At 37.7% G+C, this 20,170-nt stretch overlaps 2 protein-coding genes across 6 annotated transcripts in view; both read right to left on the reverse strand.

Moving 5' to 3' along the window:
• The window catches only part of LOC110831902 (uncharacterized), a 42,994-nt gene extending 36,475 nt beyond the window's left edge, over positions 1-6,519 (reverse strand). Inside the window, exons 1-2 of the mRNA XM_087354529.1 lie at positions 5,241-6,519; positions 1,597-3,287 (exon numbers count right to left, since the gene is read on the reverse strand). Of these exons, the coding sequence (XP_087210655.1) occupies positions 1,597-3,287; positions 5,241-5,773 (2,224 nt within the window). The 5' untranslated portion in view covers positions 5,774-6,519. The remainder of the gene's footprint in view (positions 1-1,596; positions 3,288-5,240) is intronic.
• A 109-nt stretch (positions 6,520-6,628) lies between these two features.
• Positions 6,629-20,170, reverse strand: LOC110831904 (uncharacterized). Of its 5 annotated transcripts, none has more exons than XM_087354552.1 (12): positions 20,018-20,170; positions 19,348-19,375; positions 17,497-17,541; positions 16,365-16,403; positions 14,841-14,879; positions 14,649-14,687; positions 14,516-14,554; positions 13,633-13,671; positions 11,446-11,478; positions 11,023-11,055; positions 10,367-10,432; positions 6,629-6,796 (listed from the first exon to the last, which is right to left on the reverse strand). In XM_087354552.1, exons 1-11 carry the CDS (start codon positions 20,054-20,056, stop codon positions 10,377-10,379), a joined length of 429 nt encoding a protein of 142 aa, XP_087210678.1. In that variant the 5' UTR covers positions 20,057-20,170; the 3' UTR covers positions 6,629-6,796; positions 10,367-10,376. The 5 variants fall into 5 exon arrangements, with proteins under 5 accessions (XP_087210678.1, XP_087210677.1, XP_087210680.1 ...); XM_087354551.1 differs by lacking the exon at positions 6,629-6,796 and adding an exon at positions 9,438-9,650; XM_087354554.1 differs by lacking the exons at positions 6,629-6,796; positions 17,497-17,541 and adding an exon at positions 9,438-9,650.

Consider the following 20,170-nt stretch of genomic DNA (forward strand, 5'->3'; position numbering starts at 1 on the left):
CCCAGACTGTTCAGATCCATCTGCATCTTCTCTATGTCTTTACTATTTGTAATTTTCCTATATATTATACAGTCATCTGCAAAAAGTCTAATAGTCGATTCAATGTTCCTCCAAATATCATTTACGTACGTGAGGAATAGAAGTGGACCCAATACACTCCCTTGCGGTACTCCTGACGTTACTCTGACTTCCTCTGATAATTGCCCTCCTACTCTAACTCTCTGCGTTCGGCCCAAAAGGACTTCCCTTATCCATACGACTACCCTCGAGTCCACGCCCGAGGCCGCGATTTTCATAAGCAGCCGATCGTGAGGAACTAAATCGAAGGCCTTCGAAGAATCGATTATAATCGCGTCTAACCTGCCTCCGTTATCCAGTGTGTCTGCAATGTCCTGGCAAACCGTGATTACTTGAATTTCACATGAATATCCCGGCCTAAACCCATATTGACCCTCGAATAACCAATCCTTTTCCTCCCAGATTTTCCTCAGGTACGATGCCATAACATTTTCCATTTGTTTGCAGACCACCGATGTTAAACTGACCGGTCTGTAATTTGTGACCAGTGATCGATCACCTCCTTTGTAAATATGAACCACTATGGATTTTTTCCAGTCCTTTGATATATTATTATTATTATTTAGTGTTCTGTCTGACGACAGGTCCATATGAACAGGATCCTTCCATCCTTTTCTCGGACTGGGACCTGTTCATATACGTTCTTGGCAGATGATCCAGAAGTGGTTTGCCATTGCCTTCTTCTGTGTGTGAATGGAGTAATTGTTGGGATGCTACGGAGGAAAACTCCGTGTTGCCTAGACCACGGCCTTGCCCAACACAAGTTATAAATTCGGGCACCACCGGGAATCGAACACGAGACCCCAGGATTACAAGGCCAGCGTTCTAACCGCTAGACCACCTCATCTTATTATTATTTAGTGTTCTGTCTGACGACAGGTCCATATGAACAGGATCCTTCCATCCTTTTCTCGGACTGGGACCTGTTCATATACGTTCTTGGCAGATGATCCAGAAGTGGTTTGCCATTGCCTTCTTCTGTGTGTGAATGGAGTAATTGTTGGGATGCCACGGAGGAAAACTCCGTGTTGCCTAGACCACGACCTTGCCCAACACAAGTTATAAATTCGGGCACCACCGGGAATCGAACCCGAGACCCCCCAGGATTACAAGGCCAGCGTTCTAACCGCTAGACCACCGTGGTATAGTGGCATTATTAATTGTTACGTCCAATAATCGCGCCATGGCTTCCCCACCCAGTTTTAGAATTTCTCCAGAAATTCTGTCAGGCCCTACTGATTTGCTTTTCTCCCACCCCTGCTAGCATTTTTTTTAATTATTTCAGTATTAACGGCAAAGGTTTCACCTGAGTTATCGCATTGTATCTCCAGCTAAATATCTTCTATCATTTCAGGACAGAATTCGTCTTTATTAACTGAGCAACATCGTAGGACCGCCAATTTTTGATGGATTTCTTCAAATTTGACATCGGAATAATTTCCACATTTGTAGACATTCTTGTTTGTCGACGCGCTTGGTTATGTGGAATTTCTCGTCGCGGAAAGAATCTGTACTCACCTGTCGGGTGTACCTTCGACGTGCCATATCCAAATTCTTGATTCTTCGCCACGTGCTGGGGCGATTTGGACTGGCTATCGGCGATTACTTCGTGCCTCTTCGGCGTGCAGACTCGAACGTCTGCCCACTCACTGCTTACATTACACTGACCTTGAGATTTGTTCATCACCAAAATCCCTGAAGATTCAGAATCGACTGAGGGTTTCGAATGAAATGTGTTTGGGGGAAAATTAAAATGCCCACATGAAGAATGTTCGATGTTTTCGGTCCTCTTTGGTGTTTTATGTCCGCTGAGTGAGTATTCATAACTTGGAACCACTACAGCCCCCGTGTCACTTCCTTTGTAAGCACACCGTTCTGCGATTTCACTGTGTTTCATCATCAAATCTAATTTGTCTAATATTTTAGATTGAGTTTCAATACCTAATTTTACTTGAACAATATCTGGTATCAGCCTGTGGATATCCGCTCTGTTTGGTTCAGTTTTCGCTCCTGTGTTACCTGATTTTCTCTCCAAGGACGCCTCTTTGTTTGATGACAACTCTTGAACCTTGGGCTCAATCATAGATTCTATTTCCTCCAGAGTTGCTCTGTTCCCAGATTTTGTTGGATGTTTTTTTGAATCCTGTCTTGCCATGAAACAGAAGGAATTGCTTTGCTCGTGTTGTTGGTGGACCACATGCACGGCTTTGCAGATGGGTTCAATTGAAAACTCTTCTTCATTTGCGTTATTATTTTGTAAGGAACGATTTAGAGGCTGTGATTTATTTTGGTCAAATCGCTTTTCCTCAAACAATTCAGCCGAAGAGTATTTGAGAGAATTCAAATCTTGTTGGCCGCGTTTAATGTTGGCTGACATCTGTGACGTTTCGATTCTTGGATGATGTCCAGAACATTCCGGAATCCTTGCGCACTCATTTTGTGTGAGAGATCCAAACGCATCCACATATCTGTCCAAATATTCCGTAGACGTTTTAATTTCAGCTGAATTCGAGTTTGAAACTATCGCTGAGTGTCCAGATTCTTCTACAGCCACAGTTTTGTTGCGTTGAATTACATCCTTTATCGGAGTTACTGTTATTTTTCTACTCGTTTCTTTGTCTCTTTCAGTAAAAAATTCACTCTCGTATATCTTAATCCATCCTTCAATAGCTTCGATCTTGTCAAGTGTCTCCAACGCAGAAGAGTGCCGTTGACTGCCGAAGCCATCCGCGTTGTTCCTGCAACGACCTGAGGGCACTTGGGTTTGTCCCTCGACGCAGTCTTCGGTTATGGTCTGCATGTCTTTGATGTCGTCTCTGTCTTCAGCTGAATTCATCTGGCGTGCAACTTGGGTCACTCGAGATATACTTGACGGAAGTTTCGGACGCATGCCTTCGGCACGATGCCTCTGGACCTCTCCATCATCAACCGGACCAAGTTTGTTTTCTTTTTTATCACAGATATGTCGAAATTGGTTTATTCCTTCGCTCCAGGTACCACCGCATTTTTGTATGCCTCCGGTCACTGTCTGTAGCATTTCTGTTTCCGGATCGTGTTCCTGTTCTCGTTGCTGATTCTGCTGCTTTTTGCGAATGGGTTTCAAGTAATTTTGTTTGGTTACAACGACGAAACCTGAGACTTCTTCCAATTTCTTTCTAGGCGGTTGTCGTGATCCTATCGACGGCAGTGAACAGGTAGAAGTTGTCGACCTGGAAAGAGAATGAACCTTCGTTTAGTTTTAAAACTTGAACAGTCGAGTAAGATTTCAGATTCTTGAAGCCTGTCTTTTGGGTTGTTGCACCGAGCAATCGACGTTTTAGAGTTCCTTGCTGTCTCAACCACCAGGGCTATAGTGGAGACTCCAAGAACACTCCTGAAACGTCGGTAAACGTCTGCCACACTACAAAACACAAAAGACAGCCATCTTCCTGGAGACATGTTTCTCCGACACGTTGGTATCTACGCTGTAGTCCACGTGGCGTCACAACCCGGAGCGACTTCTCCACCGTCGTCAGAACTTCAAATCTCACGTGTTCTAATAATCTCATACGTGTATTTGAGGGAACAAATACATTTTCAACTTTGTCGGTTACCAGACGACATCTGTTCATTCCAGTCATGGAATGTCACCTTTGTACCTCTAGACCTTATTATTAATTATTATTAATAATAAAAAGAATTGAATTCAATTGAATTATCCCATCTCTTCACCACTGTACTCCCATGTACCCGAGACAGACCTCGTCCCTGAGGTATTTCCGGGATCCATTTTGTTTTTAGTAAGTGCCACATGAATTATATAGTTTTATTTTATGAAAGCGTCTTTCGGATGACGTATGAAGATCCCAAGATGGCGGTCTTCTGAAGTTCCCTGACGTCGTGTTCGACCCGGAATGTTGGCCAAATATTTTTTGAGCGACCCGGAGACAGTTCCAGTCGCTCCTAAAATTATTGGGATTAATTTTCCTTTCACTTTCCACATTCGTTGTTATTTATTATTTACATGTTTATTTTTATTCGTGGTAACAGCAGTGGTGGTAGGCCTGTCGGTGTTGTTGTAGACTATTAAAGTGAAATATCACTCTTTAATTGAGCCCAACGCTTTGAAGTCGAAGAGGGGAGTACAGCGAGAGCTCGGGCAGCTATTAGTTAACTTCACGTTCCGGCATATTTACCCCCACAACAACTGAATAGGTGGCAGAGTCTGTCTCGAAGTCGTCATGGCGTAGACTAACCTTTAACGCTGTAAAACCGATTAAACCATTAAATCAAGAACCAAGATTCGATTAATAACATAGTTTTAACTGTAACTGATATGCGTGTTGCGTCGTGGGGGCTAGGCGTAGGAATAAATTTAATTTATTATCATACGAGTCGAATTGTGGACAAACGTTTTAGGCAAACTTAAACCATGTAACTACCACGGAGATTTCTCAGGGACAAGAATTTAGCATTCGTTGAATTTATGTCTGGAACAACGCCAGATGAAGAGAATGTAGTCACAGCGAGAGTTAGTACAGTACCCGGGACCAGAGCGTGAGTTTCGCCTACGTCATTAGCTCGTGGGCAATAGAACATATATTACCGATTCACGAAATTAGCCAGCGAGCTACAAAGAATTTACACTTAGGGGAATAATATTTTGTATTATGAACAGTTGAAGGTCTCTTATGTGCTTTTCCTCTCAGCCCCTAAGATTACCTTTAACTTTTACTTTTAACAGACGTGAAACTTGAATTTCAATGCAAAGTTTTGTAAGTGTGCACGCGGGTTCAATGAATGCGGTGAATATCTTGACTACCTGATTGAATAACTTCTAAAGGACGATCCTGCTTTATCTGATTAGATTTTGATAGTTCGAACACGTCACTTAAAACCGACTGATAAATTAATAAAAATTTACAGTCCTAAAGGTTTGTAACTGAAATAAATGTACAGGTTGTTTCATTACGAACTTAAGGAAATGGTTGTCACTTAAAGAAAAACAAAAATTTGATAGAACGCAAATAGTAAAACAGATATTGAGATGAACAGTCTGTAATACAAAAGAAGTTGAACGGATTCAGGGCAAGGAATGTTCGTGTTCCGGCAGTAACGATACAATAATCGACTTCTCAGTATCGATCCTTAGCCATGTTCCGGCTAACGCAACAGAAACTTACCCGTTTTTCATCGACGAATTCGATAAGTTGTCTGGAAGTAACTTCCTAACTTCGACGCGAGAGGACACTGTCACCTCCACAGGCAGGGCTGCCACTCCGACGTTTCTGTTGTTGTTGTTGGTGTCACTAAAACTTCGGTCACTACTCGATTCACTACTGTTCGATTTACTAATCGGCCTCTTAATCGATTTGTTACACAGCGGCGGCAAATTCACACCACTCGATTCTGTTGAGGTTATGGACGATTCTGATATACGAGGAGTATTTTGTTGTGGGCGTTGGTAGGACTGGTGTATAGATGGTAATGTAAATGGTTTGTGGATTTCGGGATTTTTATGTTTTGTTGTTTGTTCGTGGGAAATTTTCGGCACTGAACCTGCTGGAGATTGGAATGTTGGCATGGAATATCCCTTCATTCCGAAAGGTGACAGCTGAAGTACTGAAGTAGGTAATTGAAGTTTCTTTGTATTTGCCAGTTGTTGAAGGCGTACGTCTTGTTCTGTTTTCTGTTGTTCCCCTTTCAAGCCGTCCATGTTAATTGGAAATTTGTATACGTGTCTTAACAGTTCTCATAATTTACTTGTTTGTTACAATCGTTCGATATTTTCAATGTTAGTATTAATATATTTTAATTACGAAAACGTAAGTATTGATATTAATTTTAATGCAGTCGATATGAGTGAATATTTCATAAATAATTAATCTTAATAGTCTCTTGCTTAGAATTTTGTGAACACCAGAGTTTTTGTTGTTGCTGTTATGAACAATGCTTATTTATGCTTGAAAGCAGTGTTAGCCGACTACAATGAACATCCGTACAAATGTAATTTCAGAAAAAAATTATAGGTTAATAATTGATATCAAAGATAAAAGGCCTGATTTAAATCAGATACGTGTTTTTTATGATGGGACACATTTTTGTTGGTGTTTAAAACAATCAGAATGAGTGTTCTCATTTATTTATATGATAATCGATAAATCTTGAGAGAAATATAAATAAATAATATAAATTTCGCTTCCTTGTCCGTGTGTCTAGGAATGAGACTTAGGGTTATTTCCATTAGTATTAGAATTGTGTTTGGAAATAAGAAATTTGCGGGCTAAACACCTGAGCTACGGGATTCAGTAACAAACGTTTCACATTCGTGGTTTAACACTGTCCACTCACTTGAACACAAAACACTTCACAGTAACACGGGGTCCCCCCTTCGAACATCGGCGTACCTGTCCGCGACTCTGGGCCAGCGGCACTGATAATGTGATGTTGATTTCAGTTGCCTGCAGCAGAGACACGCAACCCCCCCCCCTTCCTAAAATCCTTTTGGTCGAACCTGCCAAAAATCTTCCATTGCCTTCGGATACGAAAATGATGTGTAGATAAAATGTGGTTTTCTTTAAGATAATTTTAATCAACGTGAGTTCATGTTTTTACAAAGGTACGAATTATTCGCTGTAGTGTAATTAATGCGCCGATTCTGACGTGTGCTACATGAACTCACTTAATTAACAAGTCCTAGTTAGTAGGTGGTAACCGTCCATCCGCCTTCGTGTTGAATCTAAAATAAATTTTGTCCAAATTGTGAGTGGGAATTTTTATGCATTTTATATATATTAAATCTTGTCCGTCTAATCACAATAAATTCTTATTAAATATTAAAATATTATAATAATTAACATTTAAAATATTTAAAATATTAAATGATGTTCTTTATCGAAATATTCGATTTACATTATTTCGATAAAGAACATCATTTAATATTTTAATATTTTCCGTCAAATCACAATTTTTAATACGATAATAAAATATGAAATATTTAAAATATCATTTCACGTTCCGAATCGATATTTTAAATATGATATTTTAAATATTATATATTTTATTATCTTATTAAAAATTGTTATTTGACGGAAAATATTAAAATATTAACCTAATTCACAATATGACGCAAATATACTACCTTATCATTTAATATTTTAAATATTTTAAATGTTAATTATTATAATATTTTAATATTTAATAAGAATTTATTGTGATTAGACGGACAAGATTTAATATATATTTATCATATCACAATATGACGCAATTTTACCATCTCATGCATTTTATAGAATGAAATTCTTTTTGGTTTAAATTGTCAGACGAGAAACCGTGCTCTAGAGAATAAATATTTTAATCCCGTTAAAAAAATATACAACTAGAAAGGATGGGATTAAGTTATACGTACTAACAATGAAAACATTTTTAAATGTGTAGTAATTTTAGTAGGATGAGTAATTGATAAGTTTTACTAATAAACTCCGTTTGGATTCTTTTGAGATGGGATGTCAACACAACGTGACAAAAACCATTGTAGGATTTCTAGACAAAAACACAGTTTAAGAAAATGTTTCACATTGTTACAGGGCCAATTTTCGGAATTTTTTTTAATACTTGTTTGCTATATTACGTAGGGAATTCTTTAAAAAGTTGTTAGTCGTCTTGTCAAATAATAGTCCAGTTTCTTATGGGACCCGAATGTTAATTACCGTCTTTCTATAATAATTACACACTAAAAATATGATACAGCTGTTTTGGTATTGTCACGCTCTAAAATTTTCTCCAGTTATTTGGACATCAAAATATACACATATTTTATATGAAAAGTATTTTGCTCTATAGAATTCTGAATTATCAGTTATTGGATCCATGTTCTTGAGAGGTCCTCGTTTCAATAACAGTTTTAGAGTACGATCACCTGCATACTCGTATATTCTCAAAGGCTGTGTATTGTCCGGTTTTCTCCGTTGCTAGGGCAACCATTTAATGCATACACCGATGACTTTACGGCGTCATGGCGTGACGTAACTTCCTTTATCACGACATGAACCGTTCTCTCTCACCGGATGTGATGTACTCACGTGGTTCTCATAATAAGTGAGCAGTTTAATCCTTTCAGTTAATGAGATGATAAAGTTGCGTCATATTGTGATAAATATATATTTGTTTAAATCTTGTCAGTCTAATCACAATAAAATTCCTATTAAATATTAAAATATTACCATAATTAACATTTAAAAATTTAAAATATATTAAAATGATGTTCTCTATAGAAATGTTCGATTTTACATTAGATCATTACTTTTTTACACGACATGTTACAGTTCTAAAAGAACCATCTTCAGGTGTATAAAATTATATAAACTTAAATATAATTTCTTAAATGCAACTTTTAGTCAGATGTTTATCAGATTTCGAATGATGTTTTCTTCTAGATTTATTGTATTTTTAATATCGTATTCGACGACATACATATACAGAACAACTTCGAATACGATACATCTACTTTTTATTTTAAAATCTTCAATGATGTATGCGTTTCTGACTTCTGGAATCAAAATCTTCCATATTTTGTGAAATTTCTCTAATAAGCCAGTTTTTTTTTGTATATATATGAATTGTCGAGAGAAATTAAGCCGATTAACTCATGAGCTTACTGGATTTTCTTCGTTAATTTAAGCCCTGAAAGAATGAAATTTGACTTCTTTGCACTGAGACGATTACAAAAATTCCCCGAACTGTATTATTCAGGCATTTAACATGTTTAATCTCGCTGTTATCCAAAGCCTATAGTTCGTATGCGTACGTCACTCCAAATAGCGTCTGGGTGGGTAGTTGGTGGTAGGGGAGATAGATGGCAGGCAGGGCAGCGTGCCAGCTGATGACGTCACGTGACGGACCCATGACGCAATCCGAAACAAGTATCATTTGTATAATTATAAGCACGCAGCCTGCTTCATACGTATTTATTATTCATAACAACAAAGTTTAATTGTTAAAGGAGATTATTTCTCTCGTAATACTTGTCTTTGATAAACTAAACACTTCAATTATCCGTCACAGAAAATAACCACATCACGAACATTATTTATCATGAAAAATTCCGCTAAATTAAGCACTGAAACAGTTTCAAAGCTGTTTTTGTCCATTTTAAAAAGTCAGATATAAATTCACGCAGTTAACGAATTACTGGTAGAATCACTATGGATTTCCAACAATTGTGACATCAGCGAAGTTCTAAATTCTTTGTTATTTACAATTCCTAATTGTTGACTCGTGATTTTGGAGGGGCAGGAGGGAGGATTTTCTACAACAAGAGTGGCCAGATAATTCCAAAACTTAAAACCGGGAAACAATTACGAATGTGTACAACCAAGAAATTATGTGGGTATATGATTTATTTACATTCTGCACAAGAAAATTAAATTTATACAAATTCAAGTTATTTAAAATTAGCCATACACAGTTTACCAGACGAAATTTTTATCGTAACCACATTCGCCTCAAAATGTATAACGTCTGACAGATTATTAAGCTCTCGTGTCTCCGTATTGGTTCTTATGAGAATACTCAGTCTCTTGCATTTAGTTATCCTGAAAAGACATTTAAATTAATTTGTGCTGTAATAACGAGCATTAATTTTGTTACATAATACAAGAGATGGTAAAGTTGCGTCATATTGTGATATAATAAATATATATTATTTAAATCTTGTCCGTCTAATCACAATAAATTCTTATTAAATATTAAAATATTACAATAATTAACATTTAAAATATTTAAAATATTAAATGATGTTCTTTATCGAAATATTCGATGGTGTAATGTAAATCAAATATTTCGAGAAAGAACATCATTTAATATTTTAAATATTTTAAATGTTAATTATTGTAATATTTTAATATTTAATAAGAATTTATTGTGATTAGACGGACAAGATTTAAATAATATATACATAATACAAGTTTAAATCTTAATTTTTGATTATAAGTCAGGCACTTTTCAATCATGAAAATTAAGTACACGTTTTCATAAGGAATTTGCATTTCTCAGTCTAAGTAACATGTCCATTGTTACATAACTTTAAGTTACTTTAATTACTGAAATATCATAAATAAAAAAACAATAGCTCCAAAGTCTTGCAGGGTGTCCAAAAATAACTTCTCGTGTTATTTTACAAAGTCTGCACGATTATGTGTGATATTTGAGTTCTGTTCTGTAAGTTAGTTTTAATTCAAGATATTACGCTAAAATGTTACTGTTTGCAACATTGAGATGTATGCGGACAAACTTAATCTTATATACTTACCATAGTAATATTAATACGCTTTACCATCTGATGCACCATAATTGTATGCAGGAAAATCACCAGATCCTGAATAACATAAAGTGTGAGGTTAGTTAAGTCAATAATGTAATTGTGTATCATTACCGGGTTTTTATGTTAGTAATTTAATCTGTTTAGAACTTCCTTAAATTGAATACGTAGTTAAATTAAGTCTTAATAACTGTACGATGCCTTGATTTATATTAAGAATTATCGTAATCTTAATAGAAAAGTTTAAATAGTGTGAAGAAATACATTGGTCTGTTGGTGTTTACAAAAGCGCATTCTGTCGGTAGAATTAAGAACGTAGAGAAACAATGGTCGAGAAGTTAATCTGCTCGCATCCGTAACATCACTTTTGTTCTAGTACAAGTTCCAAACTACAGATGGAAGCAGAACTCTTAGAATTATAAAATTCGTAAGAGACTCAGCAGTGAATGTAAAAGTGTCATTAAGCTTTTAATGATCGTATTATAGGTTAGGTTGCAGGCAGAATATTGCAGATTGGACTCTGGATTTCGGGAGAATTTTAAGAGCGACAAAACACACGAATAATGTATCATTTGCTGATAGATTCTGTGTTTGACAAATTTATAATTATTTTCAAGACGCTTTACTATGATTTACATGTTTTTTACCTTCGGGAACTGGACCATAGCTCAAGATGTATCCTGTGAAAGATAGAAACAAATTTGTTTGGTGTATTTGTATCTTTGAATTTTTAACATCAAAATTGAAAAAAAAATCTTATATTGTTTTAGGATGGTATTTGGTGGCCTAAAATCCAAGCTGAACCCTTTGAAGTCGAAGTTGGTCTAAATAATATTTAAAAATTCAGTCCGTACCGCTAAGAAAACACAAGTCTTCGCCATTACAAAGCTTTTAATGATCGTATTATAGGTTAGGTTGCAGGCAGAATATTGCAGATTGGACTCTGGATTTCGGGAGGATTTTAAGAGCGACAAAACACACGAATAATGTATCATTTGCTGATAGATTCTGTGTTTGACAAATTTATAATTATTTTCAAGACGCTCTAATATGATTTACATGTTTTTTACCTTCGGGAACTGGACCATAGCTCCAGATGTATCCTGTGAAAGATAGAAACAAATTTGTTTGGTGTATTTGTATCTTTGAATTTTTAACATCAAAATTGAAGGAAAAAAAATCTTATATTGTTTTAGGATGGTATTTGGTGGCCTAAAATCCAAGCTGAACCCTTTGAAGTCGAAGTTGGTCTGAATTATATTTAATAATTCAGTCCGTACCGCAAAGAAAACACAAGTCTTCGCCATTACAAAGATCGACTGGTTAACGCCGTTTAAGGAAATAATCGCTGTTTACAGCGAGAAAAATACGAAAAACATTAACACAAACCACAAGAAATATTAATTGATAAAACAGGTTGTATGAATTGTTACCACTGGGCCCTAAAACTGTGATCATCTTCAGGGACGGAGCTCATCCATGGTTCGTATCTTGAAACAAATTACCTTATGAAAATGCGTTCTGGACGAGACAGCGAGAAAAGAGGTCAGATAAATTAATGTTCTCAGATTAAAGCGGGGTTCTTAGAATTAATTCATCAGAGGAAACAAATAGATTTTACACCGGGTGAGAATAAAGTTTCTGTCTATTTATGAGGTCGTGTACAAGTCAGGTTAGAAAAATAATTTCACAGATGCTACAAAATGTTTTCTGAATTGCAGCTCAAGATTTGTGCTCTGCAGAGATAATGATGGAGCTCATCTGAAGTCTAGTACTTAAGTCTTAGTAATAAATGTGTATTAGTGTTGCATTGTTTATGCCAAATTCATTTTATTTCAACAAAATAAATAGGGACTTTATGGGAAATCTTTGCTCTGTATTTTGTGGGTGTTAATGAACATTCATGTTCTTGATTCTAGTTTAATGATGGATCCAATTTGTTTGCGTTATACGACGTAAAATGTTTTCTCATAGATTAATCTATTCAATCAAGGCAATGCTTATCTATAAAATGGGCAAGTATTATCTGGTGAAAATTCATTATCTACTGTGTACATGTATGAGGAGCGATGGGAAAGTTTCCAGACTGCGCGTATAAAAACCCGTACACTTATCTCAGGTATTAAATTCATCCATCACCCTCGAAGTAGTTCCCCTGGGAGTGAACACAACGATCCCAGCGCCGCTGCCAAGCCTGGAAGCATCCCTGGAAATCTTCCTTTGTCAGCCTGTCAAGCACCATCTGCGATTCTGCCTGAATCTCTTCTATCGTCTCAAATCTCCTTCCCTTTAGCTGAATTTTCATCTTTGGGAAGAGGAAGAAGTCACACGGAGCTTAGAAAGGAAGTTGGGGTCGGTTCTTGCAAGATCTTTGAGCTCCTGACAAACGAGAAGTCCATTCTGCTTCTGGTCCTCAGACAGGATGCGTCGCATGTGGAGTTCTTCCTTTAGAATCAGCTGACAGGTCCCATAGCCTATCCCAACAATGTCGCACAAGTCGTTGATGGTACGACGTCGATCTTCGTAACATTTTCGGGCGTTGTGCTCGAAGATGGTCGTCCAGAACGCTCGTCATCATCGACAGAGATTCGGCCATTTTTAAAACGTGAATGCCACACAAAAGTTTGCGGACTCCCCAAATGCTTGCTTTAGCATTTCATAGGTTTCCGTAGCCGTTTTGGCGAGTCTTTGGCAAGAGATTCAGGCAGAATCGCAGATGGTGCTTGACAGGCTGACAAAGAAAGATTTCCAGGGATGCTTCCAGGCTTGGCAGCGGCGCTGGGATCGTTGTGTTCACTCCCAGGGGAACTACTTCGAGGGTGATGGATGAATTTAATACCTGAGATAAGTGTACGGGTTTTTAATACTCGCAGTCTGGAAACCTTCCGATCGCACCTCGTACTTCATACAACGCAAAAGAACAAATATTTTACGTGTTTACGCTTAGCTGATTTAGGCCGTATCTCGTGGACTGATGGTAGACCTTACGCAGTGAAGTTTTACGTGTCGATATGGATAAATTGAATCTGGCACTGATGTTGGAGGTAGTGACAGTTTCCGAAACGTCGAAACGTCACTCCATACTGACATGGCATTAACATCCAAGATTACTTCACTGCATTCAGTTGATGTGATAGCTTAAATCTTGGAAGAAACATGTTTCGTGTTTGATAATTTACAAATTATCTTTACTGCAGTCAATGTTTATTGAATGATTTTTTTAAAATTGTATCGAAGTGTTCAGAAGTATAACTTACTTAAAATCGCAGGGGCCGAATGGAAACTTCCAGAAAATCCTAAAAGAATAAACGTCAATTAATATATGTGTTCTATCACTTTACGAAATCTAAAGTACGTGTGTGTGTATGGATTTGGTACCGCTGTTCTTGCCTTCAGGGGCAAGTTCTGAACTGAAATCACCGGAATAGCCTAAATGAGATAAAAATATTAACATTTATACACACTTAGGTATTACAGACCATTATTTCATTTATCTGATACAATTATAAATCGGTTCTCACTTCCAGGAGCAGGTTCTGAGGCGAAATATCTCTAAAAACCTGAAACATGGAAGCATTTTGGATGAATCACGCACACTTGCGCCTTTATGTACGATATACAGGGTTATTCATAATTTCCTGATACATTACAAAAAATCGCTAGTCTTCAATGGTGCAATGGATCGTAACATAGGACATGCCGATAGAAAGAGAAACTCTCCAAGTTTATTTTACATGCCTCATAAATGCTCTATGACCAAGCGCTGCTTCGTTGGCCACCCCGATCACCTGACGCCATGTGATTTTTTTTCTTATGCGGGTACGTTATGAACCAGGTCTTTGTACCGCCTCTGGCTGAACTGCGAAGACAAATCATCGATGCCATCTCGCAAATCGATTGTGACATGCTGCAGCAGATACGGGCGGAATTGGATTATCGGCTTGACGTCTGCCGTGTCACAAAGAGCGGACACACAGAGCATTTATGAGGAATGTAAAATAAACTTTGAGAGTTTCTCTTTCTATTGGCATGTCCTATTTTACCATCCATTGCACCATTGAAGACTAGCGTTTTTTTGTAATGTGTCAGGGAATTATGAATCACCCTGTATTAATGTAACAAAAGTGAGGTGTTTCTTACCTGCAGGAACTGGCTCTGAATATAAATTCGTGGCGTAATCTACAACAGAGAAACACGCGATAAGTTCACTTGTACTTTAGAAGCTACTCACAATAAAAACATGAATCTCTCACATTTACTAAGAGATTCTTACCTCGACGAAAAGGTTCTGAGCCAAAACTTCTACCGTAACCTGAAAAGTATAAAAATGTATTAAGTAAACTTACTTGTCATTAATTACATCCTGTATTTAATTTATGTAATGCATAGCTGTAGGAGCAGGTGACGAGCCGAAATTATTGGCTTAACATGAACATACAATTTAGTAGCTGAGAGGTTTTCTTACGTCTCTGTTGAGGCGCTGAATCGAAAAATCTGGAGGAATCTGAAAAAGAACAATTCTGTTACGATTCCTTGCGTAAAGAACGCCATACCAAAATCAGCAGGTAGTGCCTCTACTCGGCCTGCGTTGTCTACGAAACTGAGTGTAATAAATGCATTTTATATTATACGAGGCTCGTCCTTAAAGTAAGTTTCCCTGGGGCCGTTTACAGAAACAAAACACAATTTCATGGAAATATTTATTGCAACAGATACAGCAAGTGTCCAGCTATTTTTCAACATATTCGCCACCGGAATTGAGACATTTGTCATACCGTGGGACCAACTTTTGAATACCTGTGTCGTAGAAGTCTGCCGCCTGGGATTGGAACCACTGTGTGACAACCATCTCCGCCTCTCTGTAATTCTCAAAACGCTGATGCTGACCGGACAGGAATTTCTTGAGGAGTAGGAAAAGATGGAAATCACTGGGAGCGAGGTCCGGGCTGTAGGGTGAATGATTAAACACCTCCCAGCTGAACTCCTGCAGGAGACTTGCTGTCCGTCGAGCCGTGTGCGGCCTAGCGTTATCACTGACCGCACTTCACAGTCGGCGGGAGCTGGAATAAGAACCTCCATCTTCAACAGCTGCAACGATGCTACTGTGAGAACGCGGGAAGTGCCGTTAGTGCATGCGCCATGTTACGTCATTGCTCTATCACGTACGCACAGTCGCTTCGCTCAATATAAGGTTTGTTAGCTGTGGGACGAGTGGGAAACTTACTTTTGGGACGCGCCTCGTATTAATAAATATTAATATTTTCTACAAGTCGTATAGATAAAAGTGAATTTTTAGTAATTTAATTCTGATGTCAAGCCAGACTCCATCTTCTCAGTTGAAAATGCAAGTAATGTCTGAACAGAGTCGTGTGATTTTTTAAATTATTCGAATGTTTGTAATTGAATTCTTCTTATTCTGGAGAAAATATAGATCAATAAAGAATTTGTTTCAAAATTGACATTGTAATCGAAATTAATCTTCGAATATTTCTTCACTGTGTGTCATACTTAAGTTATCTGAGAGAAATGTCATTTCCTGAGCCAAGCAGTCGAGTACATTTTCATGATAAATAATTTATATATTTGTCTGTCTGTCTTTACATAAATATTACTTTGTTTGAGCATAACGATCTTTAGATTTGCAGCTAAAATTATCGAGACAAACATCTCTAAACCAGCTGTGATGCTACACTTTAGTAAATATGATGTTAAAAATCTTTAATTTAAAATCATTATACAGTGTGTTTCATTCGTAGTGCAACACTTAAAGCCCGTCGCCTCAGCTCAGTTACCGGCAAACACTCGCCCACCGGCCGATGAGTTTCCAGTCACGTTTACGGTTTCAGCGTTTTGTTAAAAGCTCGAGCTTCGTCCGAATTGTGCAGTTCCACACACGGAAGTGCTCTGTACTACTTCCTGTCTTTCAGAAATAAATTAATAGTATTATTGTTGTAATTTGCATGCCATGCACTGTGTAGTGCGCTCATACCTTCAGGAACAGATGAAGAACTGAAACTTGCCATGAAACCTAAGGAACGAAAGTGCATATTCAGTATTTAGGTATATCTGTTATCGTGAAAGCCCGAATGTTGGTGAAACCCAGGATTTATCTGACAAACCTAGGTAAACCCCCATTTTCAGGGTTTAGAAATATATATTCCTTATTTAGTTTGTATCTTTAAAAAAATTTAACAGAAGTCGAAATAATAAACATTTTGTAATAAAAAATATTGAGATATTTTAATCTTCAAAGTACATTTTATTTCCCCACTGCTGTTTCAAGACGTATTTGTTGCAAAAGGTAAGGTATTATGACATTTGGAATTGCGTAACACACCAGAGGATTTGCACAAAAACGTTTTTGCTAACCTAACCTAACCTAACCTAACCTAACCTAACTTAAACTAACCTAACCTAACCTAACTTAACTTAAACTAACCTAACCTAACCTAACCTAACCTAACTTAACTTAAACTAACCTAACCTAACCTAACTTAACTTAAACTAACCTAACCTAACCTAACTTAACTTAAACTAACCTAACCTAACCTAACCTAACCTAACTTAAACTAACCTAACCTAACCTAACTTAACTTAAACTAACCTAACCTAACCTAACTTAACTTAAACTAACCTAACCTAACCTAACCTAACCTAACTTTTTAATACGTGCTTATGGTAAATCCTAACATTTACCAACACTTTTTGGTAAAACCTAGGTTTGTCTGGTAAATCCTAGGTTTCACCAACATTCTGGATTTTACGGTAACATAACAATTACTAATTAACTAACTCAATAACTGCATTGAGCAGTGTCCTGCTTGAAAGCTCAGGCAGGCAAATAACCTGCCATTTATGGAAGTCTCCAGGTTTTTCTAGCAACATTTTATTTGAAATTTTCATCTCACTATAGTTTGATGTATAACTCACACCCATCACACTCACTTTTGTTAATTTTATGTGGGAATGAGAAAACTATTATTACACCATTGTCGTTCGGGATGTAAAATGAAGAATTACGTAATTAAAATTGCAACATGCCTAATGCTAATCGCTTACGGTCAGCAATGTAAAAGTTTTAAAATTCTATTTCAGTTGAAAGACAATGCGAAGTTGCTCACCGAGTGGAATTGGTGATTTGATGTAGGCAGCAGCACGTAGTGCAACTGAAAAGAACGCACGTAATACAGCGATATTTAATATTAACTTATCGCTGAAACAACACGCACAGAAATTATTTTTTAAGTCCTGAATCGTCACAATTCCGTTTTGTGGTCTTATACATCGCAATTCTAAGTACATTTATAAAATGTTCCTTGATATTTTTAACTCTTTAAACAATCTCATGTCTTCAAACAAGTGAATTGTTGCTTCAGACACAACATGGCCATGGAGTTAGTGATTATTATAGCTTTCGAGTGTTTTGTGTCTCTCCTGTTGTTAGCTAAATACCAGATTTCTGACGTTCTACTTGAGATTAAAGAATATTCCAATGGGGATCACATTTAAAGTCTATTAATTAACACTGTACCAAATAATTATGTTCAATTTGTTCCTTTGAAAGAGTTCCAAAGTTCAAATGTCTGGGAACAACAAATCAAAATGACACTCACGAGGAAGTTAGGAGGAGATTAAATTTCGGAAATGCTTGCTACTTCTCAGTTCAAAATATTTTGTCTTCCCGTCTGATTTCTAAGAACCTGAAGATTAAAGTATACAAAACAATAATCTTGCCTGTTGTTTTGTATGGGTGCTAAACATTGTCTCTCACTCAGAGGGAGGAACACAGATTGCAGGTGTTTGAGAATCGGGTGTGGAGGAGGATATTTGGGCCTAAGAGGGAAGATGATGGGGCGTGGAGAAAACTGCACAATGACGAGCTTAAAAATCTGTACTGCTCCCCCAGTATTGTCAGGGTGATTAAGTCAAGAAGAATGAGATGGGCGGGGCATGTAGCACGCATGGATGGGACAAGAGGTGTGCACCGGGTATTGGTTGGGAAACCTGAAGGGAAGAGACCGCTGGGGAGACCTAGACGTAGATGGGAGGATAATCTCAGGCGGGATCTATGGGAGATAGGAGTTGAAGGAAACTGGATTTTGTTGGCCCAGGACAGGGTCCGGTGGAGGGCTTTGGTTAGTTCGGTGATGAACCTTCGGGTTCGGTAAGCCATCTGGTTGGTTGGGTCCACTATTTGGGAAGCCTGAGGGGGAAACGACCTCTGGGGAGACCTAGACGTAGATGCGAGGATAATCTCAGGCGGGATCTATGGGAGATAGGAGTTGAAGGAAACTGGATTTTGTTGGCCCAGGACAGGGTCCGGTGGAGGGCTTTGGTTAGTTCGGTGATGAACCTTCGGGTTCGGTAAGCCATCTGGTTGGTTGGGTCTACTATTTGGGAAGCCTGAGGGGAAGAGATCACTGGGGAGACCTAGACGTAGATGGGAAGATAATCTCAGGCGGGATCTATGGGAGATAGGAGTTGAAGGAGACTGGATTTTGTTGGTCCAGGACAGGGTCCGGTGGAGGGCTTTGGTTAATTCGGTGATGAACCTTCGGGTTCCGTAAGCCATCTGGTTGGTTAGGTAGTTGTGCCTAATGTCTATCCTGTCAAATGTTTCGGAGTAATTTGATGTATCTATCTTCACGATGTGATATGAGAACAACAGACTCTTCTGAGACATTGGGGAAAAACTACGAGTCTACATGTTTTCGTAAGATTCATCTTAATGTTATCGTTCCATCTAGGTCGCCCTAGTGTGAAGGGAGCTTTTGCTTAGGCCATGATTAAACCTCACATTGACGTTTGTCGACCAGACAGAGAAATTTAGGTTTATAACATCTGGAATTGAGTTAGTTCTTAATGCATTTTCTTTGAACTTTGCTATGAACGTTGTTTACATTAAATAATTCATGATATCGTTTGCTAGACAATGAAACATTAAAAACTAACCATAATTGTTATTCACTTACGGTTGTCAGGCGCGCAGTCGGTCAGAGCCTGAAAAATTAAGTCACAGTAAAGAAACAATTATGTAAAAGATACTAAATCTCTGTTGGTAGAAAACTGTAATTCCGAAATCTGACATAATTTGGTTCTCTTAGTATTACTATTGAATCAGTATTATTTATTACTCTCGTGATATAAAACATAAACATACGGACATAAGACAAGATAATTATTACAGAATAATATAATCTTCTTCTTCACTCTCTGACTCTACAACCCAGTCGTGGCCACCTCCATTTCGGAGGTTTCCTAGTCTTTGAAGTGTGCATCTGTGAGCAGCGAGTTACCAGCGAACCTTGTGTTCAGTGGCGAAAACGCTAACCACTAGTCCACCGAGGGCGGCCAGCAACAGCGAAATGCTGTTTCACTTAGCGTGCACACTTAGAGGTAACAATTAACTTCATTCATGCTTCAAAAGAATTAATCCGTCCAAAACTCCAGTCTCGAAGACTGTGTTATATTTTTTAAAAAACTAATTACGTTATAATATAATTTATTTATCTGTGATTTATTTAACAACGATCTTACTAACTCAGTGTAGCGTCTAAGTTTACGACATGGCGACTATCAACAAACTTTAAAGTTCAAATAAGTTTGATTTGTGTAGCTTTTTAGTTTGCATTATCACATTACCGGTGTTAGAAGAACTACGCAGATGATGACTGGCAACATGATGGACGTGTCTTCGACTTCTGACAGAGCCTTACTCCAGGAACACGTTATATATCCCTCTTCATGCACAGAAACTGTAACAGCGTCATTTAGGAAATAAAACCCGAAACTGTT

The sequence above is a fragment of the Zootermopsis nevadensis genome, unplaced genomic scaffold (genome assembly GCF_977971745.1).
Source record: "Zootermopsis nevadensis isolate Lab colony 2312 unplaced genomic scaffold, Znev_1.0 Znev_ptg000023l, whole genome shotgun sequence".
Classification (NCBI taxonomy): Eukaryota; Metazoa; Arthropoda; class Insecta; order Blattodea; family Termopsidae; genus Zootermopsis; species Zootermopsis nevadensis.

Excerpts from the sequence above, each read along its gene's own strand:
- LOC110831904 (XM_087354552.1), bottom strand. The coding sequence starts at position 20,056 with ATGTTGCCAGTCATCATCTGCGTAGTTCTTCTAACACCG. Across the intron at positions 19,376-20,017 it reads GCGTAGTTCTTCTAACACCG|GCTCTGACCGACTGCGCGCC; the intron begins GTAATGTGATAA and ends TTAATTTTTCAG. Across the intron at positions 16,404-17,496 it reads CAAATCACCAATTCCACTCG|GTTTCATGGCAAGTTTCAGT; the intron begins GTGAGCAACTTC and ends TTCGTTCCTTAG.